The sequence below is a fragment of the Chrysemys picta genome, chromosome 6, assembly GCF_011386835.1.
Source record: "Chrysemys picta bellii isolate R12L10 chromosome 6, ASM1138683v2, whole genome shotgun sequence".
Taxonomy (NCBI): domain Eukaryota; kingdom Metazoa; phylum Chordata; order Testudines; family Emydidae; genus Chrysemys; species Chrysemys picta.
In genome coordinates, this window is record NC_088796.1 from 28,728,737 (window position 1) to 28,751,086 (window position 22,350).

Consider the following 22,350-nt stretch of genomic DNA (forward strand, 5'->3'; position numbering starts at 1 on the left):
ATTAAAGTGGTCTGGGTGTGCGATGGCAGGGATGTTATCCGTGCCAGCTCCTCCGTGGTGTCCAGTTGGCAACCCATGCCCCAATCCTTCACATCATGCAGTGGGGCTCAGAGGACGGACTGGTTCTTGGTGGGATGAGTGGTGCATGGTGTAGCGGGGAGCTAAATGGATCTACTAGGGGATAGGGGGAAAAGGATTGTGTGCTGCGTATCCTTTAACTCATGACCCCTTTGTTTTCCAGAGCTCAGGAGTGTGGAAGATGCTGTGAGGCAGCATCTAAGCCCAGTAAATAAGTACGTGTATGCATGCACCCTAGGTTAGCTGTCTGCTATCCTTTGATGTTTGTGCTTTGCAGATAAATCCTCATAGGACCTAGGGTGACCAGACGTCCCGATTTTATCGGGACAGTCCCGATATTTCCTTCTTTGTCCCGCGTCCCGACCGATGTTCGGTCGGGACGCGGGACAAAGAAGGAAATTTACCCTCTGCTCCGGCGCTCACGCCCCCCCAACCCCGACTCCGCCCCCTCCTTCCCCCATTGGATCTCTCAATGGAGGGAGGAGGTTAGGAGGAGGGTCGGGCAACTACCAGGAGCCTGGGAGGGGAAGGGAAAGTTGCCGCGGCCCCGCCGGGAAGGAGCCGCTGGAGCGCAGCCGAGTGGGAGAGGCGCGGGGCTCCCATGCCGGCGGCGGGACGCGCCGCATGTGCCCACGGCGGGCTGGGGAGCGGGAGGCTCTGCAGGGCTGGGAAAAGCCCTGGCTCCTGCCCGTTGCCCAGCCTGGAGCCCCGGGGAGCCCCTCAGGAGACCGGCCGCTGCTGTGGAGGCAGCAGCCGGGGCTGGCTCTGGCCCGGGTGGGCAGCGTGGGCCGCCGGAGACACGCGGCGAAGAGAGGCTGCGGGGGCGAGACTTGTCCCAGGCAGGGAGGCCGGCGGACAGGGGCGAGGGGCCAGCCGGGGTCCCCATAAACTTCCCCGCTGCTGACAGGGAGCCCCGCGCCTCTCTTGCTTGGCTGCGCTCCAGCGGCTCGCCCCGCCTGGAAGGAGCCGCTGGAGCGCAGCCGAGCGGGAGAGGCGTGGGGCTCCCTGCCGGCGGCGGGACGCGCTGCATGTGCCCACGGCAGGCTGGGGGGCAGGAGGCTCTGCAGGGCTGGGAAAAGCCCTGGCTCCTGCCCGTTGCCCAGCCTGGAGCCCCTCAGGCGACCGGCCGCTGCTGTGGCTCGGCTGTGCCAGCCCTGGCCCCTTGCACGCCCGCGCCGTGGCCAGCCCCGGACTTTGTTTCTTGTCCCCCCCCCTGCCCTCTTTATCCCTAGCCCCTTCTGCATCGGGGCCAGCTTTTGCCCTGGGGTGGGCAGCACGTGCGCCCGGCGCGGCTGGGGCCTGCTAATGCCCCCCCCGCCCCTGCGAAACTGCTTTTTTTTTTTTTTTTTTTTTGGCTCCGCCGCCATTTTTTTTTGCTCCGCCCCCCCCCCCCCCCCCCGCGTCCCGATATTTCATCCCTGTGGTCTGGTCACCCTAATAGGACCAAATAAACAAACAAAGTTTACAAAGTTTTACCTGCCTTAAATAATAACAAAGTTTTATTTTCCAACCTGTCTTTACTGCTTTGGAAGATTGAGGTGGGGATGGAGAGAGAGAAGTGGGCAACTGTTGAGGACGGACAGAGCCAAGCAGATACCAGACATGTTTGTCTCAGGTTGTTCCAGACCTGTCCTGAATGGGGGATGTGCACTTCTAAGACTAGCTGAGTAGTCAATGGCTCTTGGGCCTACAAGCAGCCAGTAGGTAAGTGGCTTGACAGATGGCAGAACGGTCTGAGCTAACAAAGCAGTCACTGAAGCGTGGGCAGGAGCACCGTGGGATTACACTGGGATGACAAATTGCACTGTTGTTGCTGCTAGGCCAGTGTTTGCTCTCTGCACTGGCACTGCAATAGTACAGAGTCATATGGTGGTGGATAAATACCATGCTTAGCCTTGTCCGGAGCAAGCACAAACACAGTGGTGGTGTGAATAATTATGTGTAGCTGCAAACTCTTTTGTGGGTGCTACATGACGTGATACAAGTGTGCTGGGTGTTGTGTTATTGTTGGCAATGCCAAAATGCTCCAGCATCAACAAGGAGATGCTTCAGTGCTTAACTACCAATCAGGCATATTACAGCTTCTATTAGTATCCAGCAAAGAATGTCTGTGTGTGTGTGCACACGTGCGTTGTTTTTACTATATAAATTAACAAGTACTGTATAATATAGAAAACACATAGTAGCTGTCTACTCTGCCCTTTTCTGAGTGGCTACATAGTTCAGATTATGGTGTGGTATGTAAAGTTTTCCCAGTTAATTAGAATGTGCCTTACTGCATCGGGGTAATGAATGTTGCATACATGCATGACATGCAGTACGGATTGCATGCTTATCAACTAGTAAAATCTGAATGCAGAGATGGTGAGAAGAGTTCTATACTTACTAGTATTGTTTTGCTTCTTTGGATTGCTCATCTATCTATTTTTGAACAGGATCACAGTCACATGGGCTACAGCTTTGGAATATTTGATCTTCACTTTCAAAGCAGTCATCACAGTGAGTTCAGGGCTATTAACTGTGTAGATCTCACATACATTCCCATCGGCTGTATCCTGCTGTGTAGTATTTTTGCATAACTAATGAAATTTCAGCATTCCTGGCAGGCAATATGTCATAGTTCTGAAACATATTGAAAGTTTGTTTCTCTTGCAGTTGTTACAAGAGGGATTGGGGGAATAAATCTTTCAGACCAGTTTGGATCCACACTTGCTGCTTGTGGGAAAAATCTCAATTATGGTTTTGAAAGCCATGATCACCAGATATTCCTGCCGTATTACTTTTTGACATTTCAAATATGTTAATTAGTGATAGGTTCAAGTTCCATGCAGAAACGAGATGCTGAGAACATAGAGATTCAGATTATACAAATCTCAACCAATCATTAAAATCTGGACTCCATTCACGCCTTATTTTCTTTCAAACAGCTACAAAAAAGACCATTCTGAGCAGAAGGAAACAAAAGCAGATTCTTGCGGTCCCCCCCCACCATGGCACTGCAATTTTAAAAAGCATCATTCCAGTAATGAGTGAGAGACTGGTGGTTTGTCACTTGTGCTACTGAAGGTTCAACAGTAAAAGCCTCTGACAAAGCAAAGGAAAGAAATAGGGGTGCTTTCTAGATGAACAGTAAAGGAACGTCTACACTATGATAAAAGACCCTCTGCACAGCCGCAGCTGGCCTGGGACAACTGACTTGGGCTTATGCAGCTCAGGCTGTGCGGCTATAAAGTTGCAATATAGAAGTGCGGGCTCCGGCTGGAGCCCAGGCTCTGAGATCCAGCCAGTGGGGAGGGGCTCAGAGCCTGGGCTCCACTGCAAGACTTTTAGCTCTACAAGACCAAGCCCTGTGAGCTCATGTCACTTGACCCAGGCTCTGAGACTCAGTGCCACAGGTCTTTTTATCGCAGCATAGATGTATCCTCAGAGACATTCCCTTCCCCTAGGAGTGCATAGATTTTATATAGGTGAAGCATGTAGCAATATCTGTGGGTCAGGTTGCACAAGCATTTCTGTTCCAAAGTCATTTTCAATTACTTACATCATTTTTTGCTGTCATATCATTTTGGCTGACGTTTAACCTTGTTTTTTCCAGCCTGAATTTGTTTGGGAAAGCTGTCATAAAAACAATTCAGCCCCTTTCAACTAGGAGGGAGAGTTTGGGGGTGTGCATCACAATTATTTGGGAAAAGCGGTTTCATCCTTAGCCATTCATCATATGGAAGGAGACACTATTCCCTCTGGACCTTTCCAACATAATCGCATCTTTGCAAAGAGAACAAAACATTACCAGACCATTGTTCCTCATTATAACTGTTTTGTTTTGCAATGCTCTTGTGCCTTAGGGTATATCTGCACTGCAACTGGAAGTGGGACTGCAGCACCTATGGATCAAAGCTAGCCTAGATACCAAGAGCCACGAAGCCACAACAGCGTGGATTTCAGGATGGGCTGAGTAAGTACCTAGGGTCCCGGGTAGATACATACTCAAGTGGTGAGTCCTTCCTGATATCTGTGCTGCCACAGCTTCATCACTATTGGTACATGAGCTAGGTAGATTATAGCTAGCTCCATTATGTCAACACATGATGCAATCACACTTCTGATTCCAGTGTAGACATGCCATAATGGTAGTGTGGTGGCCACCTGAAATTTGGCAGGCACATAGTCACAGAGAGGTGCCTTTAGGTGATTTGGTGAAAATTGGTTGTGATTTGTCCAGTCACAAACGTTTAAATAATTATATTTCTTATATGCGCACTGATTTTTATAATGTAACAGCTAATAACCTGTCAACCTTCTGTTCACTTTGTGCATGCATTAGATCCACAGGGAATCTTACCTCTTTCTATATGATGAATGCCTGAGTGTTTGGGAAGGAAATAGACTCTAAACAGTCCACCCACATTTGATATAATGTGTGAAGTTAAATAAAGAAGGATGCATGGCTCCGTCCTATGTCTGTCCACTGGGTGTGTGAAGGTTTGTAAGGAAGAAAATTTTGCACTGTCCGGCTTTGTTAGAGACACTAATTGATATCTCTTTCTCCTGGAACTAGTGCCAAGAGCCAGGCTGGGTTCAGTGATTGCATAGATTTGCCCATATCTAAAAAGCACATTTTCTGAATAAATATTTGCAGTGTTAAAAGGTAAGAAACAAAATGTGGGGGGGGAAAAGTATCCAGAAAGAATCAGGACTTTGTTTACGCTTTAGTGCGAATTCTCTTTCCAGGTAAAAGCACTTATCTTTCATTGTTGTTTCCTTTAAATGCTTGAAGATCACCTTTGAACTTTGACCCTAACCCATCATAGCAGAAAAAAAAGAAATGCATCTGCTAAATCTTCCATAATAGGAGCGATAAAAACAGAGTTAATGACACATAGAACACAATCAATCTGAACACACAGTGCCTTGCAGACACTTACCTTTCTGTGATTGTTTCTCTGAGTCCACTAGTAACACCCTTAACCACAGTACTAGCTTTGGGGGTCAGCACCACTTGAGATATAAAAAAGGAGCCCTTCTTTCTTCTCTCAATGATTGATGCCTGAAGAAACTGAATCAGTTTTTCTGGGTCTGTTGTGTTTGCCCAAGGAGCTGGCATCATCTGCCCTGGCCAAAGAAATGGTACCTCAAGAGCGACTGGACTGTGATAAAATACCAACACTTGGTAATCCTTCTCCCACAGGTACTGGAGACTTACTTCTTGGGCAAATATAGCAGGGCACATTTTATTTCCAAAGGTGCCTTTGAGCATTTGGACCAGATTCTCATGATGATATTTCTGCATCCCATAGAAATGATTGAAGTCCAAGAAGACCACTTCTTTATGGTGGTCAGTCAGAAATGCATTGATCTCTTCAAGGCCCTCATTGACTTTGGCACTGAATAAACCATGAGCAAAGTAAAGTTCATTGTCAGGATCTCTGGGTTTGGTGGAAATTCTGAGATCAAAATATCGTATACCTGCACCCAGCTGGCTAGTAAAGTTCATCGTCTGTGTTGCCAACCACTTTCTCATCAACTTTTTAGCCACAGTCCCAAATACGGAGACAAAATTCTGGACAGTTTCTGGTTGTTCAGGTCCAACTGGAGAGGCTTCGTCAATGTAGAAGCTAAAGGAGTCGTGAGACCCTACAAATATAACAAAGAAAAATCAATGTTGCATTCATACACAAAGTTATAAATACTCCTCTTTCAGGATAATCTAATTCTGGTCAGCACACAGATACTCTAAAATTGGCCTTTTCCTACCAACCTTCCCACCCCCATCCCACCCCATACATTATTTTCATGGAATCAATATTCACGTGTTGAAAGTGAATGAATTTAGGGGAGCTAAATGAAATGTGTATTACTTTCATTAGTACCCCTTACTTATGCCCTTAGTACTACTGAAGTCAATGGGCCTGATTATTAGTGTAAGTCAGGAGTAACTCCATAAGTCAGTCAACTTGCAGAAGTGTGTAATACCTATGTAAATGAGAAGAGAATTAGGCCCAATCAGTATGTTCACATGACTAATGGTTAGCTGGACCAGGACCTTTGTGATGAGCAAAAATACATATCCTTGAAATTTTACAAAAGCAAAAGTTTTCAATAGCCCTTAAGTGACTTAGGAGCATAGATACCATTTTCAAAAACACCTAAGTCCCACTGACTTTCAATCAGGATCCTAAACCAGTTACTTTTGAAAATTATATCCCAAATCTTTGCACTCATGGGAGAAACAGTGTAAGAATGATAGTTTAATAGTTATAGCTGATGCAGACTCTGTATTCCATTGCTTCGAATGAGGAGGTTCATTGTGTACTTTGAACAAGGATGAATTGTAGCGTATCTTTTGGTGAACTGAGGTTAATTGCATTGCACATTTTTTAAAATTTGCACTACCAAAAAAGGTCAACAACACCTCCACTTTGCACTGCACATTTTCCTTAGTTTCAAGGATTTGTCTTTATCTTGCAATATTCACTTATTTTGTGTAGTCTGCAGCCACTTTGTATGAAAATTGCAACTACAGTTAAGGGTGTTAATGTCTAATAGGTTTTCTATAAGGGGACTATAGATCTTGCATTGCAAGGAGAAGCACGTGATCTAATAGGTCTTTTTCATCCTTAAGTACTGTGATGCAGTCTAAAGGGAAAGGTGACAGTCTACACTAATATGGTCACCACTGTTACAAAATTGTGAAATATTGTATAAAGTATGCCTTGTGAGGTATCACTGGAAAAGTTGTAATCTGCTAAATATGATCATCTTGTTACAATGTGTATATTGACGCTGTGTGTGGAGTTATGAAATTTTGCTCTGAGTTTGTAACTCAAACATGTTGTGGGTCTGAGAAACATCCACAGGCTAGCTCTTTAGAAATAATAAAGGAGGTGTAAACAAGGATGTCTGCATGTCATCCCTTAAGACCCCTCAGACAGCATGTAGGCAAAGGTGCAAACTAGAATCCGCAATTCAGATGAAGGACAGATGGCAGAGCACATATGTCATGGAACTGCCTGACCTGTAAGTAGGGTGACCAGACGTCCCGATTTTATCGGGACTGTCCCGATATTTGCTTCTTTGTACTGTGTCCCGACCGATGTTTGGTCGGGACAGTGAACAAACAAGAAATTTTGCCCTCCCGAAGGGACTCTTGCCCCCCCCCCCCCCACACACACACCCCGGCTCCGCCCTCTTCTTCCCCCATTGGCTCCCTCCCCAAATCCTGCCCTGGCCCCGCCTCTTCCCCAACCACGCAGCATTCCTCCTCCCTCAGGCTCCTAGGTGGAGGAACGGCCAGGAGGGCTCCGCGCACACTGACCCCGCCCTATGCGCCAACTCTGCAGCTCCCATTGGCCAGGGAGATGCAGGGGCGGCACCTGTGGGTGGAAGCAGTGTGCATTGCGCAGAGCCTCCTGGCTGCCCCTACACCTACAGAGATGTTGCCACTTCCGGGGAGCCTCCCCAAGGTAAGCGCTGCCCAGAGCCTGCTCCCTGCACCCCCTCCCACATCCCAACCCCCTGCCCCATCCCTGAGCCCCCTCCTGCACCTTGAACCGCTCATTTCTCACCCCTAGCCCAGAGCCCGTACCCCCTCCCACATCTCAACCCCCTGCCTCAGCCCAGAACCCCCTCCCATACTCCAAACCCCTTGGCTCTACCCCCCAGCCTGAAGCCCCCTCCTGCATCCCAAATCCCTCAGACCCAGACCCACCCCAGAGCCCACACCCCAATCCCCTGCCCCAGCCCAGAGCACCTTCCTGCACCCTGAACCCCTCATTTCTGGGCCCACCCAGAGCCTGCACCCCCAGCCAGAGCCCTCACCTCCTCCTGCATCCCAACCCCTTCCCAACCCAGTGAAAATGAGTGAGTGAGTGAATGAGGGTGGGGGAGAGCAGGGCTTTGGAGCTGTGCTCTGGCTTTGCTCCAGCTCCAGGCAAAAACCTGCAGCTCCACTGCTCTGGAGCTGCTCCGCGCTCCAGCTCCGGGCTCCGCTCCAAAGCCCTGGGGGAGTGACAGAGGGAGGAGGGGAGGCACTGAGCAAGGCCTCAGAGAAGAGGCAGGGCAGGGGCGAGGCAAGGGTGTTTGGTTTTGTGAGATTAGAAAGTTGGCAACCCTATACGGTGACAACTACCATTAGCTTTTGGTTCTTCATCACAAAATGAACAAAAATTTTACCCCTCTTTCCTACCGTCAGACTGCATCCCATTACCTTGCCTGGGATGGGTTTATGGAGCCCAAGCACAACAGGCAACTCTGTGGGTGAAATTCATCAGAGTGAAAAGGGCTTGTAACCAGACCTATCCTGCATTTTGTGCAAATCTCTTTGAAGTCAATGGGACTTTTGTGCCTGGAATGGGCTGCAGCACCAGAGTCAAAGTTTCAGGCGAGAAGAGGCCACCAGATCAACTAGCCTGTAGTCAGACCTCCTTATATCACAGGCCACCAACTCCACCCAGCAACTGCACACTGGACCCAACAACTGAAATGAGACCAAAGTATTACAGCCCACAGAAGACTGGAGTTATGTGCCACAGACAGAGAATCAATCAGAGGGACCAAGGTGTACCAGTGCCTGAGGTCCCCACAATGGCAGGGAAAAGAATCAGTGAGATATACCCAGATAATCCCGGCAAGTGACCTGCAGCCGTGCACTGGAGATGAAACTGAAAAGTCCCCAAAGGTCACTGCCAATCTGACCTAGGGGAAAATTCCTTCCTGACCCCGCACATGGTGATCAGTTAAATCCTGGACATGTGAGCAAGAACCAGCCAGCCAACCACCTGAGAGAGAGAGAGAATGCTCAATGCCACGTCTGGACCTCCCCATTCAATGTCCCATCTCCAGCTGTGGCTATCTTTCATGTTTCAGAGGAAAGAGATACAAAACAAAACAAAAAACCCAGAAGGTATTGAGGAAGGGGACCTCTGTAGGTGGCCAGATGTAACCCTCAGGAGCTTTTAGGAACATAAAACTAGGCTCTAAGTAATTCAAATTCCTAGCATCAAGGGTGGGATTTTCATCAGTGCCTAAGTGTCAATGACTTTGAAAGCACAAAAGCTGTGGCAAACAACATATCAAGGTTAAAGAAGTCCCCCAATCTGCTCATTTCTGGATACCACATTAGCTAAACCATGATGAACCTTACACATTGCAATGACAGATGAAATGTTTTCTTCTTTACATGGAAAAAAGAAAGTCATTACTGCCCATCTCAAGCTTTGGTTGAATTCATCTTTGTTTATTCCAAAAAATACCCTCATCCATTATTAAAACCACCCCTACTAAACAACTCCTTGAAAGTCCCATTGTTTTTCCTTATTATCTTAACTGCCTCCTTCAACTGTATTTTATTTTAAATAAATTGTGAGCTGTGATTAACTTTTTTCTGACAAGTGCCTTGATACCATATTCCTTGCACAGCTGGTTAGATCATAGAGATGTATGTGGTTACACAGAGATACCCTAATAGACTAGATCTGCATACAGAATTTTAATGCTAAATCAAATGGGTACCACCAATTTGAGCAGTGACTCGTGTTTCAACATATTACAGGAAAAATAAATGGAATGACATTAAAGGTTCTGCTCAGGTTAGCATGTATGAATGTAGAGATCAAAGCAAACCTCTTATTTAAGACTAGGCTTAGGTTATTGATACTATCCTGGAATGGATCATGTGAACATTTACTACCATGTATATCCTTAATCTAAAAAAAAGTCCCTTTGATTTCAGTAGGATTCTGTATGGAAGTAAGGATATCTACAGTAGCAGCTGATTGCAGGATTAAGCCCCAAATTTGTGGGAAGTTAGGAACAGACCAATGGTCTAGTTCAGTGGTTTTCAAACTTTTTTTCTGGCGACCCAGTTAAAGAAAATTGTTGATGCCCGCGACCCAATGGAGTGGGGATGAGGGGCTCGGGGTGTGGGAGAGGCTCAGGGCTGGGGCAGAGGGCTGCAGGGTGGGGCCGGGAATGAGGGGTTCAGGGTGTGGGAGGGGGTCAGGGCTCTGGGCTGGGGTTGCAGGCTTTGGGGTGAGGGCAGGGATGAGAGGCTTGGGGTGCAAGAAGGGCCTCTGGTTTTGGGGGGGGGCTCAGGCTTGAGGCAGGGGATTGGGGCGCAGGGTTGGGCCACGGACTTACCTCGGGCGGCTCCTGATCAGCGGCGCAGCAGGAGTGCTAAGGCAGGCTTCCAGCCTGTCCTGGCACCACAGACCACGCTGCACCCCAGAAGTGGCCAGCAGCAAGTCCAGCTCCTAGGCGGAGGTGCGCAAGCAGCTCCATGTGGCTCTTGCCCACAGGCACTGCCCCCCCCCAGGCTCCCATTGGCCAGGAACTCGCCAATGGGAGTGCGGAGTCGGTGCGTGGCGCCCCATGCCCCCCCAACATAGGAGCCGGACCTGCTACTGGCCACTTCTGGGTCGCAGCGCAGTGTTGGGATAAGTACGGACTAGCCTGCCTTAGCTAGGCAGCACCACTGACGGGACTCTTAACAGCCCGGTCGGTGATGCTGACCAGAGCCGCCACAACCCAGTGCCTTACATTCCGCAACCCACAGTTTGAAAACCACTGGTCTAGTTAGTCTGCTAGGTTGCCTCCAGTAGCCTGATGTTTCAGAGGAAGGCATACAACTCCCAAAATACACCTGGTCATGGAATCATAGAATCATAGAATATTAGGGTTACAAGAGACCTCAGGAGGTCATCTACTCCAGCCCCCTGCTCAAAGCAAGACCAACGCCAACTAAATCATCCCAGCCAGGGCTTTGTCAATCCGGGCCTTAAAAACCTCTAAGGATGGAGATTCCACCACCACCTGAGGAAACCCATTCCAGTGTTTCACCACCCTCCTAGTGAAATAGTGTTTCCTAATGTCCAACCTAGACCACCCCCACTGCAACTTGAGACCATTGCTTCTTGTTCTGTCATCTACCTCCACTGAGACCAGCTTAGCTCCATCCTCTTTGGAACCCCCTTTCAGGTAGTTGAAGGCTGCTATCAAATCCCCCCTCAGTCTTCTCTTCTTCAGACTAAATAACCCCAGTTCCCTCAGCTTCTCCTTGTAAGTTATGTGCCCTGGCCCCCTAATTGTTTTGCTGCCCGCCGCTGGACTCTCTCCAATTTGTCCACATCCCTTCTGTAGTGGGGGGACCAAACTGGACACAGTACTCCAGGTGTGGCCTCACCAGTGCCGAATAGAGGGGAATAATCACTTGCCTCGATCTGCTGGCAATGCTCCTACTAATACAGCCCAATATGCCGTTGTCCTTCTTGGCAACAAGGGCACACTGCTGACTCTTATCCAGCTTCTCGTCCACTGTAATCCCCAGGACCTTTTCTGCTTAGCCAGTCAGTCCCCAGCCTGTAGCGGTGCATGGGACTCTTCCTTCCTAAGTGCAGGACTCTGCACTTGTCCTTGTTGAACCCCCATCAGATTTCTTTTGGCCCAATCCTCCAATTTGTCTAGATCACTCTGGACCTTATCCCTACCCTCCAGCGTATCTACCTCTCCCCCCAGCTCAGTGTCATCTGCGAATTTACTGAGGCTGCAATTAATCCCATCATCCAGATCAGTAATAAAGATGTTGAACAAAACCGACCCCAGGACCGAACCCTGGGGCACTCCGCTTGATACCGGCTGCCAACTAGACATCGAGCTGTTGATCACTACCTGTTGAGCCCAACAATCTAGCCAGGTTTTTAATCCACCTTATAGTTCATTCATCCAATCCATACTTCTTTAGTATAAAACAGTCATTATTGGTCAGTATAAAACAGTCATTATTTAAATTACTAGAGTCAAGAGGAACAGCACAAAAGTCTCATCGCACAGGACTAAGCTTGTCAATATACACAATTTAACTTTTGTAAAGTAACCACAGACAATACAGAGGAGGAGGGGGAGATTCATTTAACATCTGGCAAGCTTCTGAATATTTTCAGCCAGGGAAATTTAGAAAAGTAATTTTTGTAATTTTAGTACCTTTATGCACAGGCCGGAGTCCAGTGAGCTGGGACTTTTGGGGGCAGGGACAACAGGAGAGGAGACTGCCATAAGTTTAGAGACATTATGTCATGTTGTGCAGATTGGACAGGAGGAATTCATTAAAAGGTATCAAAAGACAAATGAAATCAAACTACTGTTTGGTTTGCTGATTGACACTATGTATTGAACCGATGTGATCATATCTGGAGCTGACCATGATGATATAAAAATTCTTCCTAGTTGGAGATTATAACTGACTCATAACATCCATAGGTATAAGTAATTTGAACAGTTCCTTCCAATATGATTTATCATGCACTTGTCAACATCAAAATTTCTCTGTCTTCATCTTGGCCTGTTACCTTTACAAATCTACTCATATGACTTTGAGATTCCAACATCTTTGCACCTGGTAGAAAAGTTATTTTATGGTCCTCATGCCATCACATCTAATTGTCAATATTCCTGATGATGAGAGGATCTCTTACAACCATCACCTTTATTATATAGCAAACTGGGTTCCGTTCTATTGTAAAGCTTACCTAGGTGGGTGAGGAATCCGCCTCCCCCTCCTTCCACTAGAAAGTGGGTTTTTAGGGACAATTGTCTGTCAGTGTTCTATCAACTGTGACACTGGCTTCCATAACTGAAGGAAGGATGCCATTTCTGAAGTAAGGTTTCTCTGGGGTACATTAGTTGAAACAATGATAGATTTAAAAATACAATCTTTCTCTGTCTTGCTCATCCTCCCCTTTAGTGTCCCATGCTTCAAGGAAGTATATTTGGATTCCCGGAGGCAGAATGTGGAAGCACAGTTCAATGGACAGAGCACAGGACTGGAAACCTGCCACTCCCTGAGTTCTAATCCTTGTTCTATCACTGACTTGCTGTGTGGTCTTGGACTAGTCACCTATTCTTCAACTGCACTTTAAGGACCAGGAATCCCCAGGCTTGCTACAGGTTCTCTGAGACGCTCCAATTTCCTTTCAAGACTTTTGGGATGTATTATGTTCATGTAGTTAGATTAGTAACTGCAAGAGCCCTGAAGACAACTTCCTGCACATGGAAGACTGCTGATCTGCACCCTTATAAATTGTATCACAATAGTGCCTAGAGGCCCCAACCGATATTGAGCCCCATTATATAGGTAAGTAACAGCTAGCAAGAGAATCTCTGCTACAAAGAGCTTACAATTTAAACCGACAAGATGGACGGCGGGCGGGCGGCAGAGAAGCAAAGTGACTTGCCCAGAGTCACACAGCAGGAGACCCAGGAACAGAAACCACATCCTATTGCTAGCCCACTATCATATCCATTAGACCATATCAAATTTTCCTGCAACATATATTCTGCCACAGGCTGCCTCCAAGAAGGGTTAGGTGATGGAGTGGCAGCAGGCCAGTGCAGGGCTCACTGGTAGGCTTTTTAAGTTGCAAAGGAGAAGATCTGACACTCACTCTTTATCTTTCACTCAGAACAAACTCTTTTTTTATATTGACTCACCCTATTTCCATCTCTCTCTCTCGTGCACACAGACACACAGACACACACACACAGCTTCTCACTGCTCTGCCAACTTTTTATACCTTTTTTCACTACAATCACTCAGTTCCCCCGCAATCAGTCTCGTCAAGGATTGGCTTCCGTTCCTACATTTACAGCTCTTAATCAGTCACTCCAATTTTATGTACTCAGCAGTGGTAACATGTTTTCATAATTCTCATTCCAAAATAGCTAGTCAGAAAGAAACTTGAAAAATAAAATGCTTACTCACTGGATTTCCACTCAGCCAAACTCCTTTTTAGCATGCAGTCACCCTGTGTATGTTTTTGTTGCTGGCCTCTCAGGTTTAGAAGTAATTGCAAATGATGCTTAAAGAGTCTGCAGCATGCACAGTTAAAAAAATAAAGTGGTCAATTTCAACCACTAAGACATTAAGCTTTGATGTACTTACAGGTAGTCAAGCATTATTTAGATATTCAAGAGTGGAGTGTACAGTAACATCTAGCTTGCAGGCAAAAAGCTTCTGGTACTTTCATTAAGGAAACGGTCTTAGCTTTCTATAGTGAATTCTTTTAACAGGACAACTGGGAATATGCAGCCTAGTTATCAACATATTTATAGAATCCCTGGAGGACTATACTCCCCCATTTAAAAAATAATTGGACTCAATGGTGGAAAAAGGACCCTAAGGGAGAATGTATTTCAGTTTAGAAGTTGTTTCTTTAGTTCCCTAGGGTTTTACTGAAATATTGCCAACCTACTGTTTCCTGGCTCCCAGCATTGTCCCATCATCCATAAAAAGGGCAAGCATAAATGGACTTTGGTATGTCTCTCCCCCATCACTGCCCCTTGGCAAATGCTTAGATCCTCTTGCTTAATGGGGGTCTGGTGACTGCCTCCTACAATAGTTATCCTGAAATGAAATACTTCTTCAAAGCAGTGACAGACTCCATCACATCCTCAGTAATGTTCTCAAGATTCACAAGCCATAGCAAGGCACAAGTAGGATACACAGGTCTGACGCATTTTCTGACACCATAACCCCCAAATCTTTTCAGTGTCACTGCTTCCCAGGATAGGGTCTCCCCATGGGCGATGTGTGAACCCCGCATTTGGGGAAGCTCACCCCTAGCCTCGGCCCTGCCCCTTCCACCCCAGGCCCAGCCCCTCCCCTGCCGGAGCCCTTGAGCTCCCCACCATGGCTGGAGGAGCCCTGCCCCAGCCAGCTCAAGTCCCAGCTGCCCCGTCCTAGCCCCAGGCTGGATGGGCAGCCCCAGCACTGGCCCAAGTCACGCCGAGTCCCGGGCAGGTGGCAGGCCCACCCTAGCCTCAGCCCCCGCCCACTTTAGGCGAGAGGCTAAGTAACGGTGGCAAGAAGAGCATGACCCATGATTGAAAAAATTGGGTTTGTTTAGTCTGGAGAACAGAAGACTGAGGGGGGACATGGTAACAGTTTTCAAGTACATAAAAGCCTGTTACAGGGAGGATGGTGAAACATTGTTCTCATTAACCTCTGAGGATAGGACAAAAATCAATGGGCTTAAATTGCAGCAAGGGAAGTTTAGATTGGACATTAGGAAAATCTCCCTAACTGTAAGGGCAGTTAAGCAGTGGAACAAGCTTCTTAGAGAGGCTGTGGAATCTACGTCACTGGAGGTTTTTGAGAACAGGTTAGACCAGTGGTTCCCAAACTTGTTCTGCCGCCCCTGGCGGGCCGGGCCAGTTTGTTTACCTGCCACGTCCGCAGGTTCGGCTGATCGCGGCTCCCAGTAGCCGCGGTTCGCTGCTTAATTTACACTTAATTTACCTAAAAAGTGTGTGGGTGCATGCATGCAAAACAGACAGATTGGGAGGAGTGTCTTTAGGTCTGTCCCAATTCCTACTGCAGAAGCAAAGTTCAGTTACTTGTTTCCTTGAACCCTAAATCAGCTTATATCACATTTTCAGGGTTACCTTTGTAAGGAAGAGGGCTAGAAACTTCCTTTTTAAACAAGTTAATAAATAAAAGAGAGCAAACTGAGATTCTCCTTTGTATTTATAACTCTCCAAATAGGGTGCACGTGCTACAACTATAGGTTTCACGAGCCAACTGCTGAGGCAGTTTTTTTAAAAAAGGCAATATAACCACATACAGCCCTCCTAACAGCAGGTTTCCCCTTCTCCTTTGATAATTTTGTTAGTCTCTTGTAATTATTTGTGTAGGAGGAAGTGTTGCAGTGTTTTCTATGAAATTTTACAAAGTTAAAAAGACATCACTGAGTGTACATACCCTCCCACCTCTTCCCAGTCAACCCACCACCCCCAGACAGATTTCAGTTTAGAACTTGTACAGATAAATGAAAGCATGATGGGAGATTATTTCAGAGGCAAGCCCTTGTTGGGTGCTTCAGCACAGAATGGTAATTTCACCAAATGTGGGCTCCACATTAAGAACCCTATTCTACATTCTTTACTCAGGCGAATGTCCTTTAATGTCAGTTAACTGACCAAGGACAGCAGGATTAGGCCTTAACACAGAATCAATGTGGAACTGACTAATCGGCATGTTGAATCAGCTCATTAGAGATTGCATGCTGTGCTAGTACATTAACAAAGCAGGTGCTCCTTATGAGGGAACAAGATAAACTCCTCTGGGAATTAGGCTTCTAACGCATATTTATGCCACTGAAAAGTGCCCCACACTTGTAAAAGACAAGTAGATTTTCCATGAAGGACTGCAAGCTGAAGCTAGAGAAATTCAGATTAGAAACAATGCTCAAATTTCTAACACAGAGTAGTTAACTATTGGAATAATTTACAGTAGAACCTCAAATACAAACACCTCGGAAATGGAGGTTGTTCGTGACTCTGAACAAAACGTTATGGTGGTTCTTTCAAAAGTCTACAACTGAACACTGACTTAATACTGCTTTGAATGTGTGTGTGTGTGCGCGCGCGCGGGTGGGTGCGTGCACGCGCATATGCGTGGCCTGAGTGCATACTTCTGGTTCCAAATTAGGTGTGTGGTTGACTGGTCAGTTTGTAACTCTGGTGTTCATAACTCTGAGATTCTATTGTACCAATGGATGTGGTGGATTCTCCTTCACCAGAAGCCTTTAAATTAGGATTGTCTATCTTTCTAAAAGATGATCTAGTGTCAACCAATAGTCATGGGCTTGATACAGGAAATAACTGGGTGAAATTCCTTCGCTTGTGTTATGAAGGTCAGACAGGAGATCATAATGGCCCCTTCTAGCCTAAAATATCAAAATTTCAGCACAGCATATGAAGATTTAACTGAATGTTTGATATGAAAATTAAAGTGCATCACATTCCTTAATACTTTTTTTCAGTGCATTACAGATTACCCAGATCTGAATTTAGGGGCCCAAATACAACTCTCCTTCAAAATTAACCACAAGGGGCCAGATCCTCAGCAGGCACAAATCAGCATAGCTCCTTTAATGAGGATCTTTCCCAAATCTTTGCGAACCTTGTGGCATGCATCCTTTTTGAGAAGAGCAAACAAACCTGAGCTTGTTATTTTTCCTTTCTCTGTTAAAGCTCAATGCTGCTTGTTTAGATGTATCGGGGGGAAAAATCTTTATCAGATTTGACAGTCTGGTTAAGTAGTAGTCTCACACAGCAAAGTACCATATTAGTTATTTTCTCTTCTCTTAGTTCAAGGAATAGCATATAAAATATGACAGGTCTGTGGCAGGGAAAAAATAGCAAGGAGGATATCCACTGGTAAGCATAAAATTCATGAGCCAGCAACCATTTAGGGTATGTTTTACTGTAGCACCAGCGCATCCAAGCCAAAAATATCATCAGCACCCATGTTATACTTCTTGGGGCAATCAGCAGTGCTTGCGTTTTGAGCTTATACCTTCGAGAGTAGCATTAAGCTATGATGACCCAAAGTGGCTTTGTTCTGCTGAGCATAAGAAATGGCATTTTACCAATCCTAGTGCCTTCCTATCATAATTCTTGTTCAGAACCCTGATGCTCCCACTGACAAGACAGCCTTGAAGGGCAGAATGTCATGGGATAGAATTTTCCTCTTAAAGCCTCTATTGATTTGTTACTATCCTCCCTTCTTCACACAGATACACATAAAACCCTATTTAAGATATGACCCAGGATGACAGCCTTTGTACTCTTAAAAATATCAAATCAAAGACACCCCCTTAGCCCTGAGCTGCTATTTGTTTCATTTCCTTTCATGAATAGCAACAGTCCTTACTAGTGTTTGTACTATGGAGATAAATTTCCCTTAAAATACATTGCTTCGGATTATACGGTTTCCTCACAAAAAACTTCCTTTCTTGCCAATTACTGGATCTATTGTTGCAAAGGGACATTTTGCATCCATGGATTATGCATCCCATTTTACCTCTATTACAGACAGTACAGTCCTTTCCTAATCCAGGGCTGTCTTGGATGTATATTTTTAGCTTCACTATGGACTTTATTGAATTAGGCCTCTTTCCTTTTCTACCACTGTAACATATTCTATTAAATCTTTAAATGACCTTAAGGATATAACTCACATTGCTCCCTACTACAATACAGTACCGATATTATGCTGTGGACTACAGTACAGTGGGCACTTTTAAGAGCTGGATATTTGATTGCCACAGTAACTTTAAAACTAACATATTTTACATTCTGAATAAAGGGAATATGGCAAATACTCTTATAAACTGATCTCTATGGGGTTTTTTGAAGCACGATGCACAATTTCAAATAGATAAATGAAATGATTTAAAAAAATAAAAACTAGATTAAATGTATTCACATTTTTGGTAGAACCACATGTTCTCTAATTGACTTTCAGTGGAGCTGCAGGTGCTCTAGAACCTCTGGAAATTATGCTTGGTTTTTTGGTGGGCTTAAGTTACATGTGAGATTTACATGCGCACTTAACATGGATAGTAGTTTGTGGTTTTTTTTAAACTAGTTCAAATCCCTTGTAAAAAAGATGAGGTTTGCAGAATTCAGGATGACAACTGGCCAATAATGAACCCAAGTAGAAGCTGCTAAGTTTTCACATTTTTAGCCGTTAGATTGCCTACCATCTTGTTTATCTAGGTTGCATGGATGGATTAAATGAGGTTGTATGAAATGCATCAAATCCCCCTTTCACTGGCTTTAAAAGTGGATTTTCCATGACTCTTAGTGTATCGCCACACTGTAACTGAGGCAGGTGATTGTAGCATGTGTAGACATATCCAAGACAGCTTTAACCTAGTTAGCTCCTGTACTGATCGCTGTGAAGCCCCAACAGCAAGGGCTTCCGAAAGGTGCAAGCCTGCTAAGGATCCTGAGTGATTACTTGAGTGGGTACTTCACCGCTATTAGTACATGAGCTTGCTAGATTAACACTATCTTGGGTATGTCTGCATGTGCTGACATCACACACCCCAACTGCAGTGAAAATATACTATTTATGTCTCTGCAGTCTGAAATTCATCTCCAGGAGATTTTTAAAGGTAAGATTTTTAGATTGTTTGTATAAGCTTCAAACTTCTGCAAGGAAGCCTTCAATGCAAAGAATAAGGATTCCTGCAGTACCTTAATGCTCATACGGAGTCTGACCACTGGCGTATCAGTGCCTGGGGATAGGGTGGCCTAGGGATGCCATTGACAGAGTTCTCTAGTACTAGGAAGAGACATAGGCTAGATTTCTATGTGCATTTTCTCAGTCACTGAGCCAGTAAGGGCAAATCCAAGTAGTTCACTTGATCCTTGTGAAAGGAAATTGAGAGATCAAGTAGGGAACATGTTATAGATGGGGTCCTACCAATTCACATCCATTTTGGTAAATTTCACTATCATAGGATTTAAAAAAATTTACATTTCATGATTTCAGATATTCAAATCTGAAATTTCACAGTGTTGTAACTGTGGGGGTCCCGATTCTAAAGGAGGTTTGGGGGGATGGTCACAAAGATATTATAGGGCAGGGCTTCTCAAAGTCGGTCCACCGCTTGTTCAGGGAAAGCCCCTGGTGGGCCGGGCCGGTTTGTTTACCTGCTGTGTCCGCAGGTTCGGCCGATCGTGGCTCCCAGTGGCTGCGGTTCACCACTCCAGGCCAATGGGGACTGCGGGAAGGGCGGTCAGCACAACCCTTGGCCCGCGCCGCTTCCCGCAGCCCCCATTGGCCTGGAACGGCGAATTGCAGCCACTGGGAGCCGCAATCAGCCGAACCTGCGGACGTGGCAGGTAAACAAACCAGCCCGGACCACCAGGGGCTTTCCCTGAACAAGCGACTTTGAGAAGCACTGCAGTAGGGGGGATGCGGTATTGCCACCCTTACTTCCGCATTGCTGCTGGCAGCAGTGCTGCCTTCAGAGCTGGATCTTTACACAGCAGCCATGGAGCTTCCTGCAGCCAGGGGAGGTTCCTGGAGGTGGGTCTGACTGGCCCTGGGAGCAGCCGGTGCTGGGAAGAAGGAAGTCTCATCCCTCCCCAGCGCAGCTGGGACTAGCAGCTGAAGCCTGGCGCAAGGTAGGAGCCCCTGGCTGGGACTCCCCATTCTTGCCCCTCCTTAAGGGCTAAAGGGGCCTAGGGTTGGCTGTGACAGCACCCTGGGTGGTTGCTCACATCGCCCACCCTTAAAGCCAGCCCTGCCCCCTGCAAAAAGTGATGACCCCCCCCCCCCATACCATGCCACCCTCACTTCTGTGCTACTGCTGGCAGTGGCACTGCCTTCAGAGCTGGGTGCACAGCCAGTAGCTGCCATACTATACTCTCCAGCCATGCAACTCTGAAGGAAGGCTGGCAATACCTCAACCCCACTACGATAGCCAGATTTCAGGGTGGAGAACAGATTTCACGGTCTGTGATGCATTCTTCACGGCCGTGAATTTGGTAGGGCCCTAGCTATAGAGCAAGTCTTCCAGTGATGCCACACTTCCTGTACAGTTTTGAGGCAGACTTTGGTTCACTATAGCACATTTCTTGCTGGGGCAAAAACAAAGAAGTGCAGGTCTGGGCATTTGCAGGCTGCAGCTACACAGAATTGTAGCAAGTTTTGTTACTCGATTGTTGTACGTAGCTACTGTTCATAATAAAGGGTTTATCTTGACAGCACTCTGCTCATCAGTAAGATACTACAGGGAATAATTCCCCTTTCTGAAGTTGGTTCCCAAAGGTTCCATGAATAAATCCTTCCTATAGATCCATTTCTATCATGACACCTGCACAAAACTAGCTGACAGACAATAGCAAGGTTGATAGGAAACTGCGGTTAATTTATCTAGGGGGGAAAACAAATTAAAATATTGTATTGTGAACACATGGCCAATCACCACCTTGACCTTTATTTACCTAGTGTTTTTACACTGGAAGGTCTTCTACCACGAACTAGGTCTTATTTTAAGGTTTGCTCCATGCCTAGCACATTTTAGGTGTTATCAGAAACAAAATAGCCTCTAGCTATCATACTTATATTAGAAACATTTCTAGTGGTGATGTACCACAAAAGGATGCTCTCATACAGGGTCATCTCAGTTAGAAGGAAGGTCACTGCAACATTTGGGCTCCATGTGAATGAATGGGAATGGATTAAATCAGACTCTGAGATGTACATAGAAAAGAATTCTGTTTTCCCTATAGCTGGAAATCAAGTGCCTTAGGAAGAGAGTAAAGAATTAATCCTAGATACTCCATGCCTGATTCCCCACTCCCTTGCACTTTGTGGTGTCATTTATGCCTTTGCAAAGTGGGTGTAAAAAGCTCACACTCATGAGAGGACTCTGATTTGTTAATGTTTTACAATTAGTTTAGTAAGTAGCTACACCAGGTGCAAGGCAACAGAGAACCAAGCCCTATGTATTCACTCTTAGCTGCTGTAAATAAGCTTAAAGGCATTTCTCATTGATCTGGATTACTGCCATCAAGCAGACTGCTGGCCGAAAGCATACCACTGACATTCCGCTGTCTAATGCCAGAGATCAGAGCATCTAGTGTTGCTGTGCCTTACAGTATGCACCTACTGTTTGCACAGCCACCTGGTGTGAAAGCACTGCAGATTAGGAACCCTTTCCAGGAGGCCTCCATTCAGCTCCTCCATGTGAAGGTAAACAGGATCATCAGTATTTGATTTTTAGCTGTGCCTGTAGAATAAGGCTAACAATCTCATTCAAAGATTTGACAAGTCATGTTTCAAGATTGGGATGGTATCATTAGGTGCTATACAAAGATTTCCTAACCCATTAGAGGATGTCATCCTCCGATGTTCTTTACTTGGCACTGTAAATCAGATGTCATAAAATGGTACCATGTCCTCCTGCTATATGACATTTCATCAGCAACATCTCTTGCACAACATTTTAATGTTCCAAATCTCATGTGACCGCATTAGTTATTGTAAATTGTCCTTCCTAACAGTATGTACAGGGGTAGAAATTGTAAAACCGGGACTGTATATGTATGTTGCAGGAGGAAAAGGATTAAGACAGGGGTAATCAATAGGCAGACTGCTGGCCAAATCCAGACTAGCAGTTGCTTTTGAACCGACCCCCCCCCCCCAAATTTTTATTTACTTATCTTTATTATTTTCTCTGGAATCTGGACCTTGATTATACCTTGACCAAGAAATTTAGACCTTGACTAAAAAAATTGACTACCCTGGGTTAAGACACACATGGAACATCACATGACAGGATCTTTGCCATAAAATACTCATCTGCAACCTACTGTTACCAGGACTAGAAGACAATGGGCAAAAGGTCTATTGCAAATGGCGTGCCATGGATTTGTGAAGGACGGCAGTGAAGTAATGCATACAATATGAAAAGGAAA

At 45.9% G+C, this 22,350-nt stretch overlaps 1 protein-coding gene across 1 annotated transcript in view; it reads right to left on the bottom strand.

Annotated features, from left to right (window-relative positions):
• The window catches only part of PLCXD3 (phosphatidylinositol specific phospholipase C X domain containing 3), a 152,926-nt gene that overhangs the window by 53,690 nt on the left and 76,886 nt on the right, over positions 1-22,350 (bottom strand). The window contains exon 2 of the mRNA XM_005282164.5: positions 5,004-5,712. Within this exon, the coding sequence (XP_005282221.1) occupies positions 5,004-5,712 (709 nt within the window). The remainder of the gene's footprint in view (positions 1-5,003; positions 5,713-22,350) is intronic.